The following is a 22,532-nucleotide window of genomic DNA, read 5'->3' as shown; positions in this document are numbered from 1 at the left end:
AAACAGGTTATCTCATCATCACATTGCTGTTTGTGGGAGCTTGCTTTTGGCAGATTGGCTGCCACATTTCCCACATTACAACAGTGACTACACTTCAAACAATACTTCATTGGCTGTAAAGCGTTTTGAGGCCATGAAAGGCGCTATATAAATACAAGTCTTTCTTTTCCGTGCTGCCCTCCCATTGTAGGTTGTCAATCAACAGCATTCGGCGTTTGATTGGTGTGAGCACGTGGGGAAAGGAACCAATAAGAAAAGAAAGCGAAAAGGGGGCGGGTCCTAAAAAAAAATGCCTGAGCGCGGAGCGGATAGTGCGCATGTGCGCGGAGCGGCTCTTGTCTCCTGGCGTAGTGTCGGTTGTGTTTGAATCAAAGCCGCCGCCGCCATCATGTCGGTGGAGCTGACGTTCCTGGGCACAGGCTCGGCCTACCCGTCCCCGACCCGCGGGGCGTCGGCCGTGGCGCTGCGCTACGAGGGCGAGTGCTGGCTGTTCGACTGCGGCGAAGGGACTCAGACTCAGTTCATGCGGAGCCAGCTGAGGGCAGGTAGGTTGAGGGCCCGCGGCCGGCTCTCCCCAATTCCGGCCCGGCAGGCCAGCTCGCTCCCTCCGGTGTCGCACTCCTCACAAGGAGCACAGTCTTCCCCCCCGCCCCCCCCCCGTGTTTCAGCGGGTTTGCTTCCCCCCCCCCCTCTCTTTATTTTTTCCTTCTCTAATCATAAACATCCCCCCTCCCCAAACCCCACCAAACACAAGACCGAAGCATAAAACTTGGAAGGAAAATGTTTTCAGGTCCTGATTTTTTTTTAAATAGGAAGACTTTCATTTAGTTGAGAAAAGATTTACGAGAATGGTTCCATAGATGAGGGACTTCAGTTAAGTGGACAGACCGGAGAAGCTGGGGTTGTTTTCCTTGGAGCAGAGAAGGTTGAGAGGAGATTTGATGGAGCTGTTCAAAACCTTGAGGGGTGTAGATGCAGAGAAACTGTTCCCATTGGCGGAAGGGTCCAAAACCAGAGGACACAGATTTAAGGTGATTGGCAGAAGGACCAAAGATGACATGAGGAAAAACTTTTTTACGCAGTGAGTGGTTAGGATCTGGAGTGTGCTTCCTGAAAGGATGGTGGAGGACAGACTAATTCATTCATTTGCTGTTTGTGGGTACTTGCTATGCACAAATTGGCTGCTACAGTGACTGCACTTCAAAATCAATACATTGATTGTAAAGCACTTTGGGTTCTATTGAGAATATGAAAGGTGGTATATAATTGCAGATTCATTCTTTAAAATTCTGGTTTTAAATCTCTGCACTTTAATGAAAGTAACATTTTTGAATTTGGGCAAATTATGTTAAACTTCCCTCGTTCAGATGCTGGCTGACATTTCCTTGGGCTATTTTGGAGTTGAGGACAAAGGTTGTTAGTTCATCTGCTTTTGAAAATCTCTAAATAGAGGCTAAAACTATGATTTTGTTTCATTTTGTTTTTCTGTGTCTTGTAATGTGGAGCAATTAGAGTTCTTCAGGTTATCATTGAATTTTGACAGCAGTAAAGAAAAGATCAACACTCAAGCCATGATCTTATTTCCTATAGGATTGCCACCTTTTATCAAGTCCAAAACCAGAGGACTGGGATCATAGCCTGAGTTTTGATGTTTGCTTTGCTGATATTGCAAATGAATTGAATAATGGATGCACATTATAAGACAAGGAAAGGAAATGGAAATAAGAACAGTTGGTCAGGCAGCATCTGTGGGGAGAGAGAAACAGTTAACATTTCCGGTCGATTATCTTTCATCAGAACAGAAAAGAGAAATGTTTTTGTTTTATAAATTCTGAATTTTCATTCTTAGACATTTCCCGATGCCATTCAAAAATGAAAAGATGCAGCTCCCCTCCCCCTTTCCCCAGGAGTCTTGTTTTCTGCTTGCCTTTGGTGACATTAAATTCTGACCTAAAAATCCCAGTTATGAAGATGTTTTGTGACTAAATTTTACAATACAAATAATGTAATATTTCTCTTGTATTTTATAGGAAAAATTGCAAAGATTTTCATTACTCATCTCCATGGTGACCATCTGTTTGGTTTGCCTGGTCTCTTGTGCACAGTGAGCCTCCAAAGTAGTTCTCTCTTAAACAAACAGCCTGTCGAGATTTATGGACCCATTGGATTGAGGAAATTTCTGAGGACAAGCATGGAACTTTCTCACTCGCAGTTGGTCTTCCCATATGTAGTCCATGAACTGGTTCCAACAGAAGATCAGTGTTTCCCTGAGGAATGGAGGGAGCCCTCTATACAGAAAGTGGATGAGCAGCTTCATCCTCAGGAACTACAAGGAAAAACAATTTATCTTAATCCTCAGGAAGACTGCTATAATCTTGTCAATCATGAACAGTTCATTGTAAAAGCTTTCAGGCTTTTTCATCGCATACCATCTTTTGGGTTTGTAATTGAGGAGAGACAACGACCAGGAAGACTTCAGACACAAAAACTGAAAGATATGGGTAATTTTGTAGATTTTTGAAAAGTACTGTTACTGTCTTTTTTTCAATGCACTTTTTCGGATCCTGGGATTGCCAGAACCTCTCCTCACTGCCAACATGAAGTAATTTGAAGCTCCAGAAGATAGCTTGTTTAATTGAGACTTACAATGGGTTGTTTGAACTAGATTGAAATAGTAAATGTATACAACAGAAATTAAAATATCTGGAGATAGTGAGTCCATTAGGCTCTAAAAGAGAAAAGAGCTAAAACTAGCATAGAGAAGGCAGAAAGCCCATTGAAAAACTTTCTTGCTTCACCTATACTAGATCAGAAAGTAATGCGACTCAATTTTGGGATGGCTAGTCTTGCACTAATCCTGAAGAAGGGTCTTTCTTGACCTGAGATGACAAATCATAGAATGGTTACAGCACGGGAGAAGGCCATTCAGTCCGTCAAGCCCATTCCGGCTCTCTGCAAGAGCACTTCAGCTAGTCCCACTCTCCCGCCCTTTCCCCGTAGCCCTGCAAATTTCTTTCCTTCAGATACTTATCCAACTCCCTTTTGAAAGCTGTGATTGAACCTGCCTCCACCACCCTTTCAGGCTGTGAATTCCAGATCTTAACCACTCCCTGCGTAAAAAAGTTTTTTCTTATGTTGCCTTTGGTTCTTTTGCCAGTCACCTTAAATCTGTGTCCTCTGGTTCTCGACCCTTCTGTTAATGGGAACAGTTTCCCTCCATCTACTCTGTCCACACCATCATGATTTTGAACTCAGTTCTTCTCAATCTTCTCTGCTCCAAGAAGAACAACCCCAGCTTCTCCAGTCTATCAACGCAACTGAAGTCCCTCATTCCTGGAATCATTCTCGTAAATCTTTTCTGCACCCTCCCTAAGGCCTTCACATCCTTCCTAAAGTGTGGTGCCCAGAATTGAACACAGTACTCCAGTTGGGGCCAAACCAGTGTTTTATACAGGTTCATCATAATTTTCACACTTTTGTACTCTATACCTCTATTCATGAAGCCCAGGATCCTGTAAGCCTTTTTAACTGCTTTCTCAACCTGCCCTGCCACCTTCAACAATTTGTGCGCACAAATCCCCAGGTCTCTCTGTTCGTGCACCCCCCTTCAGGATTGTACCATTTAGTTTATATATCCTCTCCTCATTCTTTCTACCAAAATGTATCACTTCACACTTTTCTGTGTTAAATTTCATCTGCCACGTGTCCACTCATTTCACCAGCCTGTCTATGTCTTCCTGAAGTCTATCACTCTCCTCACTGTTCACTATACTTCGAAGTTTTGTGTCATCTGCAAGTTTTGAAATTGTGCCCTGTACACCCACATCCAAGTCATTAATATATATCAAGAAAAGCAGTGGTCCTAGAACCGACCCCGGGGAACACCACTGTATACTTTCCTCCAGACCGAAAAACAACCGTTCACCACTACTCTGTTTCCTATTACTTAGCCAATTCTGTATCCATGCTGCCACTGTCCCTTTTATTCCATGGGCTTCAACTTTGCTGGCAAACCTATTATGTGGCACTTTGTCGAACGCCTTTTGAAATCCATGTACACTGCGTCAACTGTATTACCATCATCAACCCTCTCTGTTACCTCATCAAAGAACGTAGAATCTTAGATCTGGTCCTGTGTAATGAGAGAGGATTAATAAAAAATGTCCTAGTAAAGGATCCCCTTGGAATGAGTGACCATAACATGGTTGAATTCCAAATTCAGTTGGAGGGTGAGAGAGTTGGATCTCAAACCAGCATACTAAGCTTAAATAAAGGAGACTATGAAGGTATGAGAGCAGAGTTGACTAAAGTGGACTGGGAAAATAGATTAAGGTGTAAGACGGTACATGAGCAGTGGTGTACATTCAAGGAGATATTTCACAACTTTCAAGAAAAATATATTCCACTGAGGAAAAAGGGGCATAAAAGAAAAGACAGCCATCCGTGGCTAAGTAAAGTAATAAAGGATAGTATCCGACTGAAAACAAGGGCATATAAAGTAGCCAAATCTAGTGGGAGGATAGAAGTTTGGGAAGCATTTAAAAGCCAGCAAAGAATAACTAAAAGATTAATTAAGAAAGGGAAGATAGATTATGAAAGTAAACTAGCAAAAAATATAAAAACAGATAGCAAGAGTTTCTACAGTTACATAAAAAGAAAAAGGGTGGCTAAAGTGAACGTTGGTCCCTTAGAGGACGAGATCGGGAAATTAGTATTGGGGAACATGGAGATGGCAAAAACGCTGAACAAATATTTTGTATCAGTCTTTACAGTAGAGGATACTAAAAATATCCCAACACTGGATAAACAGGGGGCTATAGGGGGGGAGGAGCTAAACACGATTAAAATCACTAAGGAGATGGTACTGGGTAAGATAATGGGACTTAAGGCGGATAAATCCCCTGGACCTGATGGCTTACATCCTAGGGTCTTGAGAGAAGTAGCGGTAGGGATTGCGGATGCATTGGTGGTAATTTTCCAAAACTCCCTGGATTCAGGAAAGGTCCCAGCAGATTGGAAAACTGCTAATGTAAAGCCCTTATTTAAAAAGGGAAGTAGACAAAAGGCTGGAAACTATAGACCAGTTAGCCTAACATCTGTGGTTGGTAAAATGCTGGAGTCCATTATTAAGGAAGCAGTAGCAGGACATTTGGATAAGCATAATTTAATCAGACAGAGTCAGCATGGTTTTATGAAGGGGAAGTCATGTTTGACAAACTTGCTCGAATTCTTTGGGGACGTAACAAACAGGGTGGATAAAGGGGAACCAGTGGATGTGGTGTATTTGGACTTACAAAAGGCATTTGACAAGGTGCCACACAAAAGATTACTGCACAAGATAAAAAAATCACGGGATTGGGGGTAATATACTGGCATGGGTGGAAGATTGGAGAGTTGGGATAAATGGTTCATTCTCGGGTTGGCAATCAGTAACTAGTGGTGTTCCGCAGGGGTCAGTGCTGGGACCTCAACTCTTTACAATCTATATTAACGATTTGGAGGAAGGGACCAAGTGCAACATATCCAAGTTTGTCGACGATACAAAGATGGACATAAAACCTGCAAAAGGACATAGACAGGCTAAGTGAGTGGGCAGAAATTTGGCAGATGGAACATAATGTTGGAAAGTGTGAGGTTATGCACTTTGGCAGAAAAAAATCAAAGAGCAAGTTATTATCTAAATGGAGAGAAACTGCAAAGTGCTACAGTACAAAGGGATCTGGGGGTCCTGGTGCATGAAACACAGAAGGTTAGTATGCAGGTACAGCAGGTGATCAGGAAGGCCAATGGAATCTTGGCTTTTATTGCAAGGGGGATGGAGTATAAAAGCAGGGCAGTCTTGCTTCTGTTTTACAGGGTACTGGTGAGGCCACACCTGGAATACTGCGTACAGTTTTGGTTTCCATATTTAAGAAAAGATATACTTGCTCTCGAGGCAGTTCAGAGAAGGTTCACTCGGTTGATTCCGGAGATGAGGGGATTGACTTATGAAGAAAGGTTGAGTAGGTTGGGCCTCTACTCATTGGAATTCAGAAGAATGAGAGGCGATCTTATCGAAACATATAAGATTGTGAGGGGGCTTGATCGGGTGGATGCGGGGAGAATGTTTCCACTGATGGGTGAGACTAGAACTAGGGGGCATAATCTTAGAATAAGGGGCTGCCGTTTCAAAACTGAGATGAGGAGAAACTTCTTCACTCGGAGGGTAGTAAATCTATGGAATTTGCTACCTCAGAGAGCTGTGGAAGCTGCGACATTAAATAAATTTTAAAACGGAGATAGACAGTTTCCTAGCTGATAAGGGAATTGGGGGTTACGGGGAGCGGGCAGGGAAGTGGACGTGAGCCTAGGTTCGGATCAGCCATGATCCTATTGAATGGCGGAGCAGGCCCGAGGGGCCGTGTGGCCTACTCCTGCTCCTACTTCTTATGTTAACTCAAATCAAGTTAGTTAAACATGATTTGCCTTTAACAAATCTGTGCTGGCTTTCCTTAATTAATCCACACTTTTCCAAGTGATTTAATTTTGTCCCTGATTACTGTTTCTAAAAGCTTCCCCACTACTGAGGTCAAACTGACTGGCCTGTAGTTGCTGGGTTTATCTTTACACACTTTTTTGAACAATGGTGTAACATTTGCAATTCTCCAGTCCTCTGGCACCACCCCTGTAACTAAGGAGGATTGGAAGATTATGGCGAGTACCTCCGCGATTTCCTCCTTCAATTCCCTCGGCATCCTAGGATGCATTCCATCCGCTCCTGGTGACTTATCTACTTTAAGTACAGCCAGCTTTTCTAATACCTCTTGATTAATTTTTATCCTATCAAGTATCTCCACTACCTCCTCCTTCACTATGTCTATGGCAGCATCCTCTTCCTTGGTGAAGACAGATGCAAAGTATTCGTTTAGCATCTCAGCCATACCCTCTGCCTCCATGCATAGGTCTCCTTTTTGGCCCCTAATCGGCCCCACCCCTTCTCTTACTACCCTTTTACTATTTATATGCCTATAGAAGACTTTTGGATTTCCTTTTTTTTGGCTGCCATTCTATTCTCACACCCTCTTATTTTCTTCACTTCTCCTCTGACCTTTCTATATGTAGCCTGATTCTCATATTTGCAACCCGACATCTGTCATATGTACTCTTTTTCTGCTTCATCATGTTGTCTACTCTTTCGTCATCCAGGGAGCCCTGGCTTTAGTTGCCTTGCCTTTCCCCCTAGTGGGAATGTGCCTCCACTGTAACCAAACTATTTCCTCTTTAAAGGCAGCCCATTGTTCCATTATTACATATAATATACTAATACTTCTATTGTTGCTGACACTGCATTTTTGTTTTTTATATTAAATTTTGTATGATAACGCTCCTGTGAAACACCTTTGAGATGTTTTACTAAATTTAAGGTGCTATATGTGTAAGTTATTATATTAGTAACTGTTCCTTGCTATTTGGGGAATATTTAGCCTTTTTGAAAATGTAAATTCTTCCTCATTCATTAACTTTAATATGAGAAAATGCAGTCTCAAAGTGTCACGAAAATTTTAATTGCAGAAGATTTCTCTTGGACGCTATCCATGGCTCTTTTATCCATTTTGAGTGAATGAGAGCTTCAGTTTGGTTCATTCAATAGGTAGTCTGATCGTGTGTTAATTGAAGGGTTCATTTGAGAAGAGTGGTTTGCGGAAGTATATATTAGTGGTTTTGTTTTGTAAGTTCCTAGCTGTGTGTTTAGTTGAAACATCCTTGTCTGTGTTACTGGTAAAAATGCTTCCTTCCATAATAGCACCCTTCTGGAAGACTTGGAAAAGTGGTGATTATACCAATGTTTTAAAGGAAAAATTCCAAGCTCCACAGGGTTCATAGAGCATTTCTTCTTGTCCTGCTTTACCTGCTAACAGATCCTGGATTTTGAGTGGCTGCGATTGGCATTGCTTTGTGTGTTGCCTGCTGTGCATGTTTAGTATTTGGTGTTGCCTTTCTTTCTCTGCAAGATGGGTTCTTTTTCTCTGTAAAGTACTCTGCTTGCTTGTTGAGCTGTGTGATCCAACAGCCTCGCAACACTGTCTCAAATGTGAATAACCGGAGAGGTTGGAACTTGTACGTTAGTCTTGCCGTCAGTCTCAGTTTGAAAAATCTTGTCCTCTAGTTGCTTTTACTTTTGTATCTGGTCTTAATTCAGTAGTGATCCCACCTTAGTGACCGAATACCAAATTTGGGGAGGGGGAAGAGAATGGTCAAGAGTGAGACCATATCTGCAGTTTATTTTAGGGGCAATAATTGTTTCGGGAAATAAAAACAGAAACTGCTAGAAATACAGAAGTGGATCTATATCTGAAACGGAAAAAAATTTCAACTGAAATAAAAAGACTTGCATTTATGTAACACCTTTCACAAACACTGGACGTCCCAAAGCGCTTTACAGCAATGAAGTACTTTTTGAAGTGGAGTCACTGTTGTAATGTAGGAAACGCTGCAGCCAATTTGCACACAGCAAGCTCCCACAAACAGCAATATGATAATGACCAGATAATCTGTTTTTTAATGATCATGGTTGAGGAATGAATATTGGCCAGGACACCGGGGAGAACTCCCCTGCTCTTCTTCGAAATAGTGCCATGGGATCTTTTACGTCCACCTGAGAGATCAGACGGGACCTCGGTTTAACATCTCATCTGAAAGACGGCACCTCTGACAGTGCAGCATTCCCTCCGCACTGCACTGGAGTGTCAGCCTAGATTTTTGTGCTTGTGACAATAATTGAATTTGATTTTTCAGAAATGTCTTTTTAGAACTGAAAATTCAAACCCGATTATAGAAATAGGATAAATCAGATGAATGTGTGGCTGGAAAGATGGTGCAGGAGGAAGGGCCTTCAGATTCCAGGACATTGAGACTGGTTCTGGGGGAGCGGAGAGCTGGGACTGGTACAGGCCAGACGGGTTGCATCGCAACATAGCCGGAACCAATGTCCTCGTGAGGGTGGGGGTTTTGCTAGTGTTGGGGAGGGTTTAAACTAATTTGGCAAGGAGATAGGCACCAGGGTGTAGCTTTAGAAATGAGAAACAAAGTGCACAAAGGATTGGGGGAGACAGATGGCACTAGAGTAAATAGTAAGGGATTATGTGGGGTCAGACTGAGAGAATACAAGAAGGTCGAAGATAGGTTTACAGTGCATGTGTGTAAACACACGAAGTGTGGTAAATAAGGTTGGTGATCTGCAGGCGCAAATAGCCACATAGGAATATGATGTTGTGGCGATAAGAGACCTGGCTCTCAAAGGGGCAGCATTGGGTTTTAAATATTCCTTGATATAAGGTGTTCAGGAAAGATGGGGAAGGAAAGAAAGGAGGTCGGTGGCAGTAATGGTTAAGGAGAATATTAGTGCTGGAGAGAGAGGATGTCCTGGAGGGGTCAAGGACAGAATCTATTTGGTTAGAGTTAAGAAACAATAGAGGTGCCATTACACTACTAGTTGTATTCTATAGGCCACCAAATACTGGGAAGGATATAGAGGAGCAAATTTGCAGGGAAATTAGGTGCAAGAACCATAGAGTCGTGATAATGGGGAACTTCAATTATCCTAATATAGACTGGGATAGTAATAGTGTAAAGGGCAGAGAGGGGGAAGAATTTCTGAAGTGTGTTCAGGAGAACTTTCTTGATCAGTAGATTTCCAGCCCAACGAGGAAGGAGGCATTGCTGGATCTGGTTCTGGGGAATGAAGTGGAGCAAGTGTCAGTAGGGGAACATTTAGGGAACAGTGATCATAGTATCATAAGGTTTAGATTAGCTATGGAAAATGATAGAGGGAAATCTAGAGTAAAAATACTTAATTGGAGGAAGGCAAATTTCAGTGCGTTGAGAATGGATCTGGTATGGGTACATTGGAATCAAAGATTGGCAGGCAAAGCTGTCTTTTAAAGAAGAGGTGGTTCTGGTACAGTCGAGGTACATTCCCACAAGGGGAAAGGTAGGGCAACTGAAGTCAGAGCTCCCTGGATGACGAACGAGATAGAGAGTAAGATGAAGCAGAAAAAGAGCGCAAATGACAGATGCCAGGTTGAGAATACAGGCTGAATATAGAAAGTTCAGAGGGGAAGTGAAAAAGAAAATAAGAGGGGCAAAGAGAGAGTATGAGAATAGACTGGCAGCTAACAAAACGGAATTCAAAAGTCTTCTATAGGCATATAAATCCGATAAGGGACCAAAAAGGAGACCTACGCTTGGAGGAAGGGGGCGTGGCTGAGGTACTAAATGAGTACTTTGCAGCTGTCTTCACCAAGGACGAAGATGCTTCCAAATTCATAGTGAAAGAGAGGTAGTGGAGATACTGGATGAGATCAAAATTGATGATGGAGGTACTGGAAAGGCTGTCAGTACTTAAATTTGGTAAGTCACCAGGACCAGATGGGATGCATCGTAGGATGCTGAGGGAAGTTTAGGAGGAAATCGTGGAGGTACTGGCCCTAATCTTCCAATCCTCCTTAGAAACGGGTGGTGCCAGAGGACTGGAGAATTGCAAATGTTACACCTTGTTCAAAAAAGGGTGCAAGGATAAACCCAGCAACTACAGGCCAGTCAGTTTAACCTCGGTAGTGGGAAAGCTTTTAGAAACGATAATAAGGGACAAAGTGAACAGTCACTTGGACAAGTGTGGATTAATTAAGGAAAGCCAGCACTGATTTGTTAAAGGCAAATCGTGTTTAACTAACTTTTTTTTGATGAAGTAACAGAGGGTTGATGAGGACAATGTGGTTGATGTGGTGTACATGGACTTCCAAAAGGCGTTTGGTAAAGTGCCACATAATAGACTTGCCAACAAAGTTGAAGCCCTGGAATAAAAGAGACAGTGGCTAAGTGACAGGAAACAGAGTAGTGGTGAATGGTTGTTTTTCGGACTGAATGAAGGTACACAGTGATGTTTCCCTAGGGATCGGTACTAGGACCACTGCTTTTCTTGATTGTATATTAATGACTTGGACCTGGGTGTACAGGGCACAATTTCAAAATTTGCAGATGACACAAAACGTGGTGGTATAGTTAACAGTGAGAAGGATAGTGATAGACTTCAGGAAGACATAAGACAGGCTGGTGAAATGGGCGGACAAGTGGCAGATGAAATTTGACGCAGAAAAGTGCAAAGTGATACATTTTGGTAGGAAGAACGAGGATTGGCAATATAAACTAAAGGGTACGATCCTAAAGTGGGTGCATGAACATAGAGACCTGAGGGTATATGTGCACAAATCGTTGAAGGTGGCAGGGCAGGTTGAGAAAGTGGTTTAAAAAACATACGGGATCCTGGACTTCATAAATAAGGGCATAGAGTACAAAAGCAAGGAAGTTAGGATGAACCTTTATAAAACACTGGTTCGGCCTCAACTGGAGTATTGTGTCCAATTCGGGGCATTGCACTTTAGGAAGGATGTGAAGGCCTTAGGGTGCAGAAAAGATTTAGAATGATTCCAGGGATGAGGGACTTGAGTTGCATGGATAGACTAGACTCCTTAGAGCAGAGAAGATTTGAGGAGAGATTTGATAGAGGTGCTAAAATCATGAGGGCTCTAGACAGACTAGATAGAGAGAAACTGTTCCCATTGGCAGAAGGGTCGAGAACCAGAGGACACAGATTTAAGGTGATTGGCAAATGAACCAAAGGTGTCATGTTTTTTTTTTTTACACAGTGAGTGGTTAGGATCTGGAATGCACTGCCTGAAAGGGTGGTGGAGGCAGACTCATTCATGGCTTTCAAAAGGGAATTGGATAAGTACCGGAAGGGAAAAACTTTGCAGGGCCACGGGGGAGTGGGACTAGCTGGAATGCTGTTGCAGGGAGCTGGCACGGGCTCGACGGGCTGAATGGTTACAACGCAAGAAGGCCATTCTATGATTCTTTTTTTTTAAATGTAGGGCAAAACAGTTTGAGATTTGCAAAAGAGAATTGTTTTAAAATTGAAAAATGCATGTTATATATGTTTGCCTTGTCTTTTCTACTTTTGCTGTCTCTTTTTTTCTCTCTTTAACTATTTTTCTTCCCTTAAATTTTGTGTTTTGGATTATTCTAGGTGTTCAACCAGGACCTTTGTATGGGAAACTAAAAAATGGACACGCCATCACTCTAAACAATGGAGTGACTGTTTTTCCCATGGATGTACTAGAAGCTCCTATTCCAGGTCGGAAAATATGCATTTTGGGAGATTGCTCGCGTATCGTGGGTGACATGGGCAAGAAGCTTTGCATTGATGCAGATGTGCTGGTGCATGAGGCCACACTAGATGACAGTCAGTCAGACAAGGCTGAGGAACATGGACACTGCACTCCCAAGACTGCCGCAGAGTTTGCAAAATCGTGTAAAGTTAAACGGCTGATCCTTACTCACTTCAGTCAAAGGTACAAGCCTCCTGCCCTTACCAATGCAGGGGATGATGATGTCATGGAACTGAAGACACAGGCTGAGCTGGTGCTGGAAGGACAGGAAGTGACTCTCGCTGAAGACTTTATGGTGATTGAAATCCCTTTCATCAAGTCAAAGCAACAAATAATCCCAGCACATTAAAAATACTTTCTGAAGGAATATAACATTAGGCTAGATGCAGAATCACAGTTAAACTTTATTTGCTGTTTAATCTTGCTGTTGTGTAGGTTTTTACAAATTTATGATGAACGTGTAACCTGTTACAATGAGGTAACCTTTAGCTTTTAATCAGTATCCTTGATAACTTGACTATGTGAAGCAGAAGTGGAAGCAATGATGTCTGTACCATTTGCTCTTGGTTTCCATGGTGTGGATGCTGTAAGTTTGGAAAGAATCTGTACTGAGTCCTCACTTCCACTGCACTATACCTTGGTTAAGGTTTGTTCCTTAACATCTGTTTAGTGAAATGTGGGGTAATGTGGAATTTGCTGATTTGCAAGCAGGCACCATTTGTGGTCAGACGGTTTGGGGGGGTGGGTTGGGTGCGGAATTTATGAATACAGTTGTTGACTGCACACTTGGCATTCTCTGGTGCAATGAATGGGCAGTGCCACATATAGAAAGGGCATCCAATGAAATGTACTCCAGCCTTCTCTATCTGGAAGGGTAGATAATGGAAAAATCCAGCCACTGACAACAACCAAGTTTGAATTGCGAGGTCAAATCTCGCATTAGAACATCATTCTTTTGAGTGAGAAACAAACATCCTACCATTACTGCTGTCATACTTTAGACTTTTATGAAACCCCTAACAGCTCAGTGAGTTTATCCAGTGAGTAATTGAGCCATACAAATCAGGCCTGTCCTATGTTCTGTTGCTACTTCATCCTAACTTAGATGATAATGGGACAACGTAGGGATGCTTTCAGCACCCCAGGTTTGGAAGGGGAAACTTAGCCTGTGTTCCTGCACCTGACTGGTCTCCAGTGACCCTGCTGAAGGTCCACATTTGTGAATACTCGGTAAGGGCAGGGTTGTGCTTGATTTGCCTTTCTCTTGCCCCATCCACCACCTGCAAGATTTCATCAAAAGACAATCCAATCCTAACTTTGATCATAAGGCTGTAGAATACACAAATACAAAAGCAAAATGCTGCGGATGCTGGAAATCTGAAATAGATACAGAAAATGATGGAATTTGACCAGTGAAGTGACCATTCTTAATCTGAACATGGAGAGTGAGCCTTATCCAAGGTTGATATGTCTTCAGCCGGTATCTGCATGCAAACTTCCAGCAAGGGTTCATGTATAACAGTTTGGAGTATGCTGGCTTCTCCTCCTCTACAACCTTGGGACAATAGAGGCCAATGTTGGTATTGTACCACCATCTAAGCTGGTATAGGCTAATTCACAAGAAACCAAGAGGTTGAACCTTGGACTTCCAAGATCTGCGATGCTTAGAGCAACATCTTGTACTATGTTTATCAGTAGAGCTATTGGTATATCCCAGAAAGGTAATTTTAGCAGAATAATTGTGATACAATGGATGAAAGTGCTGCACAATGGAGATGTAGAATGTAGCTTCATTGCCATGGTATCCCAGGCTTTAGGTGTGGAGAGAAGAAGCACTCCTGGAGAGGTGTTTGACTGGTCAACCCTGGGCCTGGTAGAGAGTATTGGAGTAGGACTCTCAGATATTTGCAAGCAGGTCTTTAAGTCCATCCTGCTAGCTGAGAGAGGGGTGTAGTTTATTCTGACTTGGCCTCTGGACTGCGTTGCTAATGTTTGAGAAATCTGGCTTGTCTTGGAATGTTGCATTTTTTCCCCCCCATTCAGCCCCACTCGTAAAATCTAAAGGTGGAATTGTAATGTCTCTGTGATGCCACAAGTGGAGCGATTGCTGCACACAGCCTACTGTTCTTGTTTGTGTTGTGAGTGACTTGTGCAGTGGGTAAGTCTATTCTCAACTGCCTCTAGGAAATGGTTAAAGATGGATGACTGAGACAATAGCAAATGCACAGATATCTCAATTTCATATTTTTGGACTATATATGTGAACCATTGGAACGTACCTACTTTTCAAGTTGTTTCAAGTACAAATAAGCTATTTTCTTTGCAATTTTTTTTATATTCCAGGTCTTTAGGCTATGTAACAACTGCTGCTGAGGGATTGGCTAACCTGCCCATCTGCTTTAACCAAGCCACTTGGCGGTGAATGAGCAGGAACAATAATGACCAGTGTTCTGTTTCTCTTGCCCCTGCCCCCAAGCCATAGGGATGTGCCTCACCTCCCTAACCAAGATTGACAGTTTAGCAGGATAGTAGGCATGAGCCTGTATCCTATCGTTCCAGTGTATTCTGATGGCGTACTCCCCATTCTAACTTCCTTTTTAAGAGTAATCACATTCCCATTTCCTTGCCCTTTTGCACTGCAATACATTGGAGATGGGAAGAGCATCAAAACAGCAGTTATTATCTGGGCCAAAATTGCTTCTTCAATTCTACGTATCGCTGCTAACCAGAATGATGCTCTCCATTTGGGTCAGGGAAAATAATAGCAACGTCCAAACAGTGAAGAAATTCAATATTAGAAATTGGATTTCTCTACAACACAGCGTCACACGGGTCAGAACCCTTAAGAAAGGAATTTTATTCTGGTTATTTTTAAAATTTAAAGTAGCAATTTCCTTTTACAGATTACTTACAGAAGTGGTGCTAAAGTTCTGTAAGTTTTAAAACTTTGTACAAAGTCTACTGTATTCAGAAAAGGAAATAGATTCAACTTTACCAGATTGCATAATGTATTCAACTCTCTTCCCCCGGCCCCCCCCCCCCCCCCACCCACTGGCAAAAGAAATCTAGATCATTGTTTTAAGTACCAAAACTTTCAGATTCAAAGTGTTATATTGAGAGTTTCAGGATTTCTAATCTGGATTGTTCTGAAATAATAGTGAGAAGCAACCTGAAAATCATGTGACTATTAAATATATGATATGAATTGTTAGATTTTAACATGTTAAGACTGTCAGAAATGAACTTTTTTTTGAGATGCAAGAAGTGTTTTAATGTCATAAAAGGTTAAAGGGTATATCTTAGTTAAATTAATTATTTCTTTTGCTTAGATTTTTGCTTTTTGTTTTTCTTGTGAATTCCACCCCCCCTTTCCTCCTAAAGGAGTTAGCTCAGCACAGACCAGAGATTAATTCTACGATTTACGTAGTTTGTTTGATTTTAGCAATGCACCATTTACTCGCTGAGCCATCAAGGTACTTTGTTTTCCATGAACATTAATATCTTGATTCTCTTAAACAATTGAAGCTGCAACTTGTATTTGAATAAATTGTCTTGCTTACAAAATTACAATCTCATTCCCCTTTTATGTTGCGTTCCTCTTCCTCCTACTTTTCACTTGTACAAAATTACAATTCATTGCAGATTAGAAGACGCAAGGATAAATTTGACCAGCCTCAAGTAAGACTAGGCATCAGCAAACAGATGTCCACTTTCCCCCTTTCTCAGAGCAATTGATTCTGAAATGGACGATCTAAAATACTTAATGGTATGTCCATGAGAGAAGCAGGCTCAATGAGCCTAACTGTCTTTTCTTGGGCCATGGTTGCTCGAATTCCTACTCCTGAAGCTGTAGTTTTTAATTTGTTTCCAATTTTCTACTTTCTTGAAGGCAGTAATTCTTTGGAGTATCATTCCATGGTGCCAACTGCCCTCCAGTACCTTATCCATTTACATGTAAGCCCAGACTGTGAATGCCAGTGAGTTATTCCACCATGGAAGGCATCGCAGTTGAACCCAATCTGGTTCTCGCCTGACATGCATGCTCCCGGGAAAAGTTATTCAAAAGTAATCGGGTGTGGAAACCCTGGCTGGCTTTTTCCTTCCTCTTTCCCCATTGCAACCTCAGAGAAGCGGAAGTGAGTTGCAACACCCCTACTGCTGTCCATTTGGTTGAGGTCAACTAACTGGAATCTGATATCTTCTGATCTGTAGAGTTTAGCACTGTACAGAGCACTGCTGTTCTCCACTAGTCAGGAGACTAGAGCTGCAGCTTGGAAAGAAAATGTGATTGATTCTGGAGTTAAGAATTACTGCGTTTGGTTCATGGCCTGGGGGGTAGGAGTAGAAAATATTGCCGTTGAATATTTATTTTAATTTCTGCATGAAATATGGGTGAACCCACTCAAACAATTAACAAAAAATTATTAGCTGTGTGACATGATATAAAATCAGAGTGCCATGGTTTTACCACTGTACACCAGTGATCTGTCTTTGCCTGTCCTGAGTGCAATGTCACTGAAGCAAGAATTAACTAGAGTGTTTTTCCCCAGTCTCTCTTGGAGACAGTAATTCATGCTAGGATATGGTTCCACAGATGATGTCAGCTCTCCAGTATGTTGTCAAACTGGTGTTCTTTGTTTCTTTTATGCTCGATCCATGAGCATGGGAAGGGTAATGGAAGTGTGGGGGCGAGAAGGAAGTTATCTTGGAGCCAGATCCTGCCTCCCCCACTATCCAGCAGGACTTGTTGGACAGTGGTCAGGGGCTAGCAGACGGTGGGGAGCTTTATGTAAATCTTTTTAGCTATTGCACTGCTGTTAAGTGCTTTTTGTTACTATTCCATTTCATGGATTTGTTATTTTTTGAGATGAACTCTTACATGGGTGTTAACAGCTAAATTGCTTTAATTTGCAAATCTGTTTACACCATCTTGGGTCACAATAAGATAATTGTAATGTTGACTGTAACTTTAAAATGGTGGCAGGTTCTGGGACTTTTTTAAAAAAACTTTCAATGTCCACGTCCTGATGTGGAACCAATAATACAGTATTAAAGCTCTACAAATGTCAGGTCAATTTATTAGTATATTAATCTTAAACTACAAAAATGAACAATAACCCAATCTTAAGATCAGAACATCAGGAGTTACTAACACAAAAGCAAAATACTGCAGATTCTAGAAATCTGAAATTAAAACCGAACTGGTGAAAGGTCATCGACCTGAAACATGAAAGGTCATCGACCTGAAACGTTAACTCTGTTTCTCTCTCCACAGATGCTGCCTGACCTGCTGAGTATTTCCAGCATCTTCTGTTTTTTATACCAGGTGTTACGAGTTGCTTTCTGCCAGCACCCCTCTTTCCACGCTCCCCATTAGGTGGGCCCTGTCATAAATCATGAGACAAACTCTTTAAAAAATCATGAGATTTGGTAAGCAATCATGAGTTGCTATTTTTTTCCACTAACATAAACCAAGATAGATTGACAGTTCGTTTATAAACCTCATTAGTAGCTTTATGTAATAGCAGGAAATGCTTTTTAAAAAAAAAAAAAAAACTTTTTTAAAATTCTGCCTGTTATCACCATGCTGCCATGCATCTCAGTTTAAGGTTACGATGACTAATATAAGTTAGTTATGCAATTAAGCATATGGCTTGGGCCCACATGCCAGCAGGAAGAGACGAGCATTCCTACCACTGCTCGCCTGTTTCATCCCTGATAAAATCAAGCCTCAACTCCCCTGTGAACCAAAACCTACACTATTATACATGCTGTGTCTGAGATAGTTCAGGAGTAATGATACGTTTTATTGCTTTTGGCCACCACCATAAACTCTGCTCCTTGTCACGGACTCCATCTTTCTCCCCAGCCACTTATTCAGACCTTAACTTCTCTTTGATCCAGAGCTGAGCTCCAAACACCACATTCTGCCCATCATCACAACTTCTTGTTTCCATCTCTGCAACACTGCCTGTTTCTGCTCCTACCTCAACTCCTGCACTGCTGAAATCCTTTATCCATGGTTTTGTTTACCGACAGAATATTTTCCCCCAATGCCCTCTTTCTGGTTCTGACGCTCCAACCTCCATAATTTCGAACTTAGCCACTCTTATTCTTTTCTGCACTCCTCCTGTTCACCCATTATCCCCATTTTCACAAACTAACTTTGGCTGTGTGTCCCCCCAGCATTTTTAAAATTTAGAATCTTTGTCAGTATCTTCAAATTCCTTCATGACCTCAACACAACTTTCTGCAGCCTCCTCCAATTCTATACCTCCTCCTGCATCCTTTAGCCTTTTGACTCTGGGCTTTTGTGTTTTCCCAGTCCCTTCGCCTCCCCATTGGTGGCAGAACCTTTAGCTGCCTCGTGTCTTTCTCTGGAACTCCCTCTCTTAACCCCCCACCTCTTGCTTCTCTCCCCACCTTGGAAAAACCAGCTCAATACACACTTTATTTTGGCTAAAATTGCACAGTGAAGGGAGTTTAAGAAAGTTGATGTCTGATGCCTTTGAACTGATAAATTCTAATGTGGAATCTTTCAATACAATATTTCTTGTATACTGTGGCTTTTGTGCAGGATTTAGTGTTCATATTTCCTACATCTACCTCCATAAACTTTCCCCTTTTTGCTGCAACTCCCTTCACAGCTTAGTTTCTGGATTTCGCATACATATTAAAGGAAGCCCTCTGTTGCACACCTTGTAGTTTAGAACCATGAAGAACTGTTTTGACACCCATCTTGTATGCCACGTACTTAACCCGCATTGAAAATTTGATATATAAGAAAGATCAAAACTCCTTGCAGTCCCGAATATCTCTATTTAAGCTAAAATTGGTATCCGCCAGGTCCCATAAGTGCTGGCCTTAATAAACAATTTGCAGAGACGCCCCTTCTAACTTTTGTTCCAAACTTTCAAGATCCTGTGTTTTTTTTTTGAGTCCTGGAAAATAATTTATTTTTAATTGAAGCGGGAGGATTTTTGTAAGAAACTCCCTGCAGATACATTCCCTCTGGCTCCTGCTCAATCGCAGAATCCACCAACACCGAAAATTCAGGAAACCTTCCTATCATTCAGTCGCAAGTTCATTAGAATACAAAGAGGTGGAAGTTGTATAAAGCTCTGGTCAGACCCTATCTGGAGTAACTGTTCAGTTCTGGGTATCGCACCTCAGGAAGGATATACTGGCCTTGGAGGGGGAGCAGCGCAGATTCACCAGAATGATACCCGAGCTAAAAGGGTTAAATTATGAGGACAGGTTGCATAAACTCGGCTTGTATTCCCTCGAGCATAAAAGATTAAGGGTGATCTAATTGAGGTGTTTAAGATGATTAAAGGATTTGATAGGGTAGATAGAAACTATTTCCTCTGGTGGGGGAGTTCGGAACAAGGGGGCATAACCTTAAAATTAGAGCTTGGCCGTTCAGGGTGATGTCAGGAAGCACTTCTTCACACACACATGGTAGTGGAAATCTGGAACTCTCCCCAAAAAACTGGATGCTGGGGGTCAGTTGGAGTTTTCAAAACTGAGATTGAAAGATTATTGTTGAGTAAGGATATCGAGGGATATGGAACCACGGTGGGGAGATGGAGTTAAGATACGGATCAGCCGTGATCTCACTGAATGGCAGAACAGGCTCAGTGGGGCTGATCCTGTGTTGAACCATGAAAAGCCATCAAACTGCACTTGGTGTCATTCATCATATCCCACTGGTTAGCCCATTGTTGAAGTTGAGTGTTTGGAATTTTAAAAAGTCAGCAGTAAACAGTGGAATGCAGTCGATCTCACTGGTGAGAGATAACCTTCATAACTCGCAGGTGATGTCATTATAGCTCCCTGCTGTGTGTTCCGTGAAACTCTCCAGAGACATGTCTGGGTAAACTTTGTTTTGTTGTTGACACCTGCAGCCAACAGCACGCCGGTGACTCACTATCGTCTGCACTGATACTACACAGATAAGTATTAGTCTGTCGGTGAAAATTGGTCTCCTGAGGCAGGGCAGGTACAGTCCTGTCAGTCAAGCAGTTAGCCCTAACCCCCCCTCCCCCCTCTGCCTGAATCATCCTGCACGGTGAATCAGTCAGTGTCTTACTGGCACGGTCACTCCTCCTTTATGCTTTGCGAAGATTCCATCGAAACGTGCCTGTCAAATCAGTGTCCAGGTGACGGGAGCCCGTCCCCTTTCGGAATTGGAAGATTATATATAGAGACGAGCGGGGCACACCGGCACAGTTTGCTTTTTTTTTCCTGTACAGAAGTTTTGGAATTAATGAACCGTTCAACTCGCGAGTTTGCTGAGGTGAATTGCAAGATCATGAGTTGGGGATTTTCATTAGAAATCGCGTGACGTGCAATTAAGTTCCGAGAGTTGGCATTACTGTGGACCTTAATGGACAAATCTCCACCACCCACTAAACCCATCACATCTGATCGCTTTCAAACCCTGCTCAATCTATTCCCAATATAATGCCTCAGTCTATCTCCCCTATTCCTCCTTTTTCCTCTTGCCCCCTATACCCTTGTGAGCTGAGCTTTTGCCAAGGGGAAACCCGAGCTCTGCCAATTAGTATCTTTACTGTGAAGAGATAGACAGATTAAAAAAACCTTTAATGGGTATCTGCAAGTACTAAGCAACCTGCAAAGTAGTGTGTACAGTTCTACTGCATTCTATTTATTAACGACTTAGATGATGGCATAGAAAGTCATATATCCAAATTTGCTGATGACAGCAAGATAGGCGGCATTATTGGCAGAGTAGATGAAAGCATAAAATTACAAAGGGATATTGATAGATTAAGTGAATGGGCAAAACTGTGGCAAATTGATTTCAATGTAAGCAAATGTGAGGTCATCCACTTTGGACCTAAAATGGATAGAGCAGGGTACTTTCTAAATGGTGAAAAACTAAAAACTGGAGATCCAGAGAGACTCGGGGGTCCAGGTACGTAGATCATTAAAAGGTCATGAACGGGTACAGAAAATAATCAAAAAGCTAATGGAATGCTGGCCTTTATATCTAGATGACTAGGATACAAGGGGGTAGAAAAGTTATGCTGCAGCTATACAAAACCCTGGTTAGACCACACCTGGAGTACTGTGAGCAGTTCTGGGCACCACACCTTAGGAAGGATATATTGGCCTTGGAGGGAGTGCTGCATAGGTTTACCAGAATGATACTTGAACTTCAAGGGTTAAGTTACGAGGAGAGATTACACAAATTAGGGTTGTATTCCTTAGAATTTAGAAAGTTAAGGGGTGATTTGATTGAAGTTTTCAAGATATTAAAGGGAACAGATAGGGTAGATAGAGAGAAACTATTTCTGCTGGTTGGGGATTCCAGGACTAGGGGGCATAGTCTTAAAAAATTAGAGCCAGACCTTTCAGGAGTGAAATTGGGAAACACTTCTACACACAAAGGGTGGTAGAAGTTTGGCACTCTTTTCCACAAATGGCAATTGATGCTAGATCAATTGTTAATTTTAAATCTGAGATTGATCGCTTTCTGTTAACCAAAGGTATTAAGGGATATGGGTCAACGGTGGGTATATGGAGTTAGAACGCAGATCAGCCATGATCTCATTGAATGGCGGAACAGGCTCCAAGTGCTAAATGGCCTACTCCTGTTCCTATGTTCTTATGTACCAAGACTGGAGAAAGTGTGGCAATTCCTGTACAACCCAACACTAGCAAATAGAATTTGGGGAAAATAACAGATTTTCACACCTGTAACTCCTCATCTTGTCTGCTTATTCTCATTTAATTTTCTTTTGTCTGAGTTAACCAAATCTATGTCAATTTTTCTTCTATGCTTTCTTATCCAACATGCAGCATTCATTTTAAAATTGGGAGCAAATTCCAAAGATGTGCTGAAAACATTCTCCAAATATTTTTGGTTTATAAACTGACTTTTAAAAAAAAGACAAAGATCAACCTGGTCCTTCTTTCCTGAGTAAGGTAGTTGAAAAGGCTGCTTCCAGACAAGTAAATGTGCAGTGACCGCCTCCAGACCCTGATTGCACACGTTTGAATAAACTTGTCCACAGTGCAGTGAGAGTTAAAAAAAAATTAATATCCCTTCAATTTTTCAATGCTTTAAAATCTGCAGCAAACTATGCTGCATGATCAGTTTTGATTTTTTTTCCCAAAAAGTTAAACTTGGATGCCTTGGAATGACTGCACACACAAAATTTGTGTCACAGTAAGATGCAGCTTTTTCGCAGTGATTCCCTGCAGACTGAGTTTTTTCCTAAATTTATGTTAGTCATAAACAAGGAAAATTGAAAGTGATGTTTTCCCAGACCTGGTTTAATGTATTTTCTAGAGCAC

At 41.9% G+C, this 22,532-nt stretch overlaps 2 protein-coding genes across 2 annotated transcripts in view; both read left to right on the top strand.

Annotated features, from left to right (window-relative positions):
• The first annotated feature begins 297 nt into the window (after window positions 1-297).
• On the top strand, window positions 298-17,275 carry elac1 (elaC ribonuclease Z 1). The gene is made up of 3 exons (XM_085974846.1): window positions 298-545; window positions 2,031-2,501; window positions 12,065-17,275. Exons 1-3 carry the CDS (start codon window positions 389-391, stop codon window positions 12,553-12,555), a joined length of 1,119 nt encoding a protein of 372 aa, XP_085830972.1. The 5' UTR covers window positions 298-388; the 3' UTR covers window positions 12,556-17,275.
• The window catches only part of smad4a (SMAD family member 4a), a 169,609-nt gene continuing 162,982 nt past the window's right edge, over window positions 15,906-22,532 (top strand). The window contains exons 1-2 of the mRNA XM_085974829.1: window positions 15,906-15,972; window positions 17,482-17,636. The gene's annotated coding sequence lies outside the window, so the exon portion shown is untranslated. The remainder of the gene's footprint in view (window positions 15,973-17,481; window positions 17,637-22,532) is intronic.

The sequence above is a fragment of the Somniosus microcephalus genome, chromosome 2 (assembly GCF_052327205.1).
Source record: "Somniosus microcephalus isolate GS21.2 chromosome 2, FLI_Smic_1.0, whole genome shotgun sequence".
NCBI lineage: Eukaryota > Metazoa > Chordata > Chondrichthyes > Squaliformes > Somniosidae > Somniosus > Somniosus microcephalus.
Note: the sequence above shows the minus strand (reverse complement) of the source record. Positions and strands in the feature narration are given on the sequence as shown.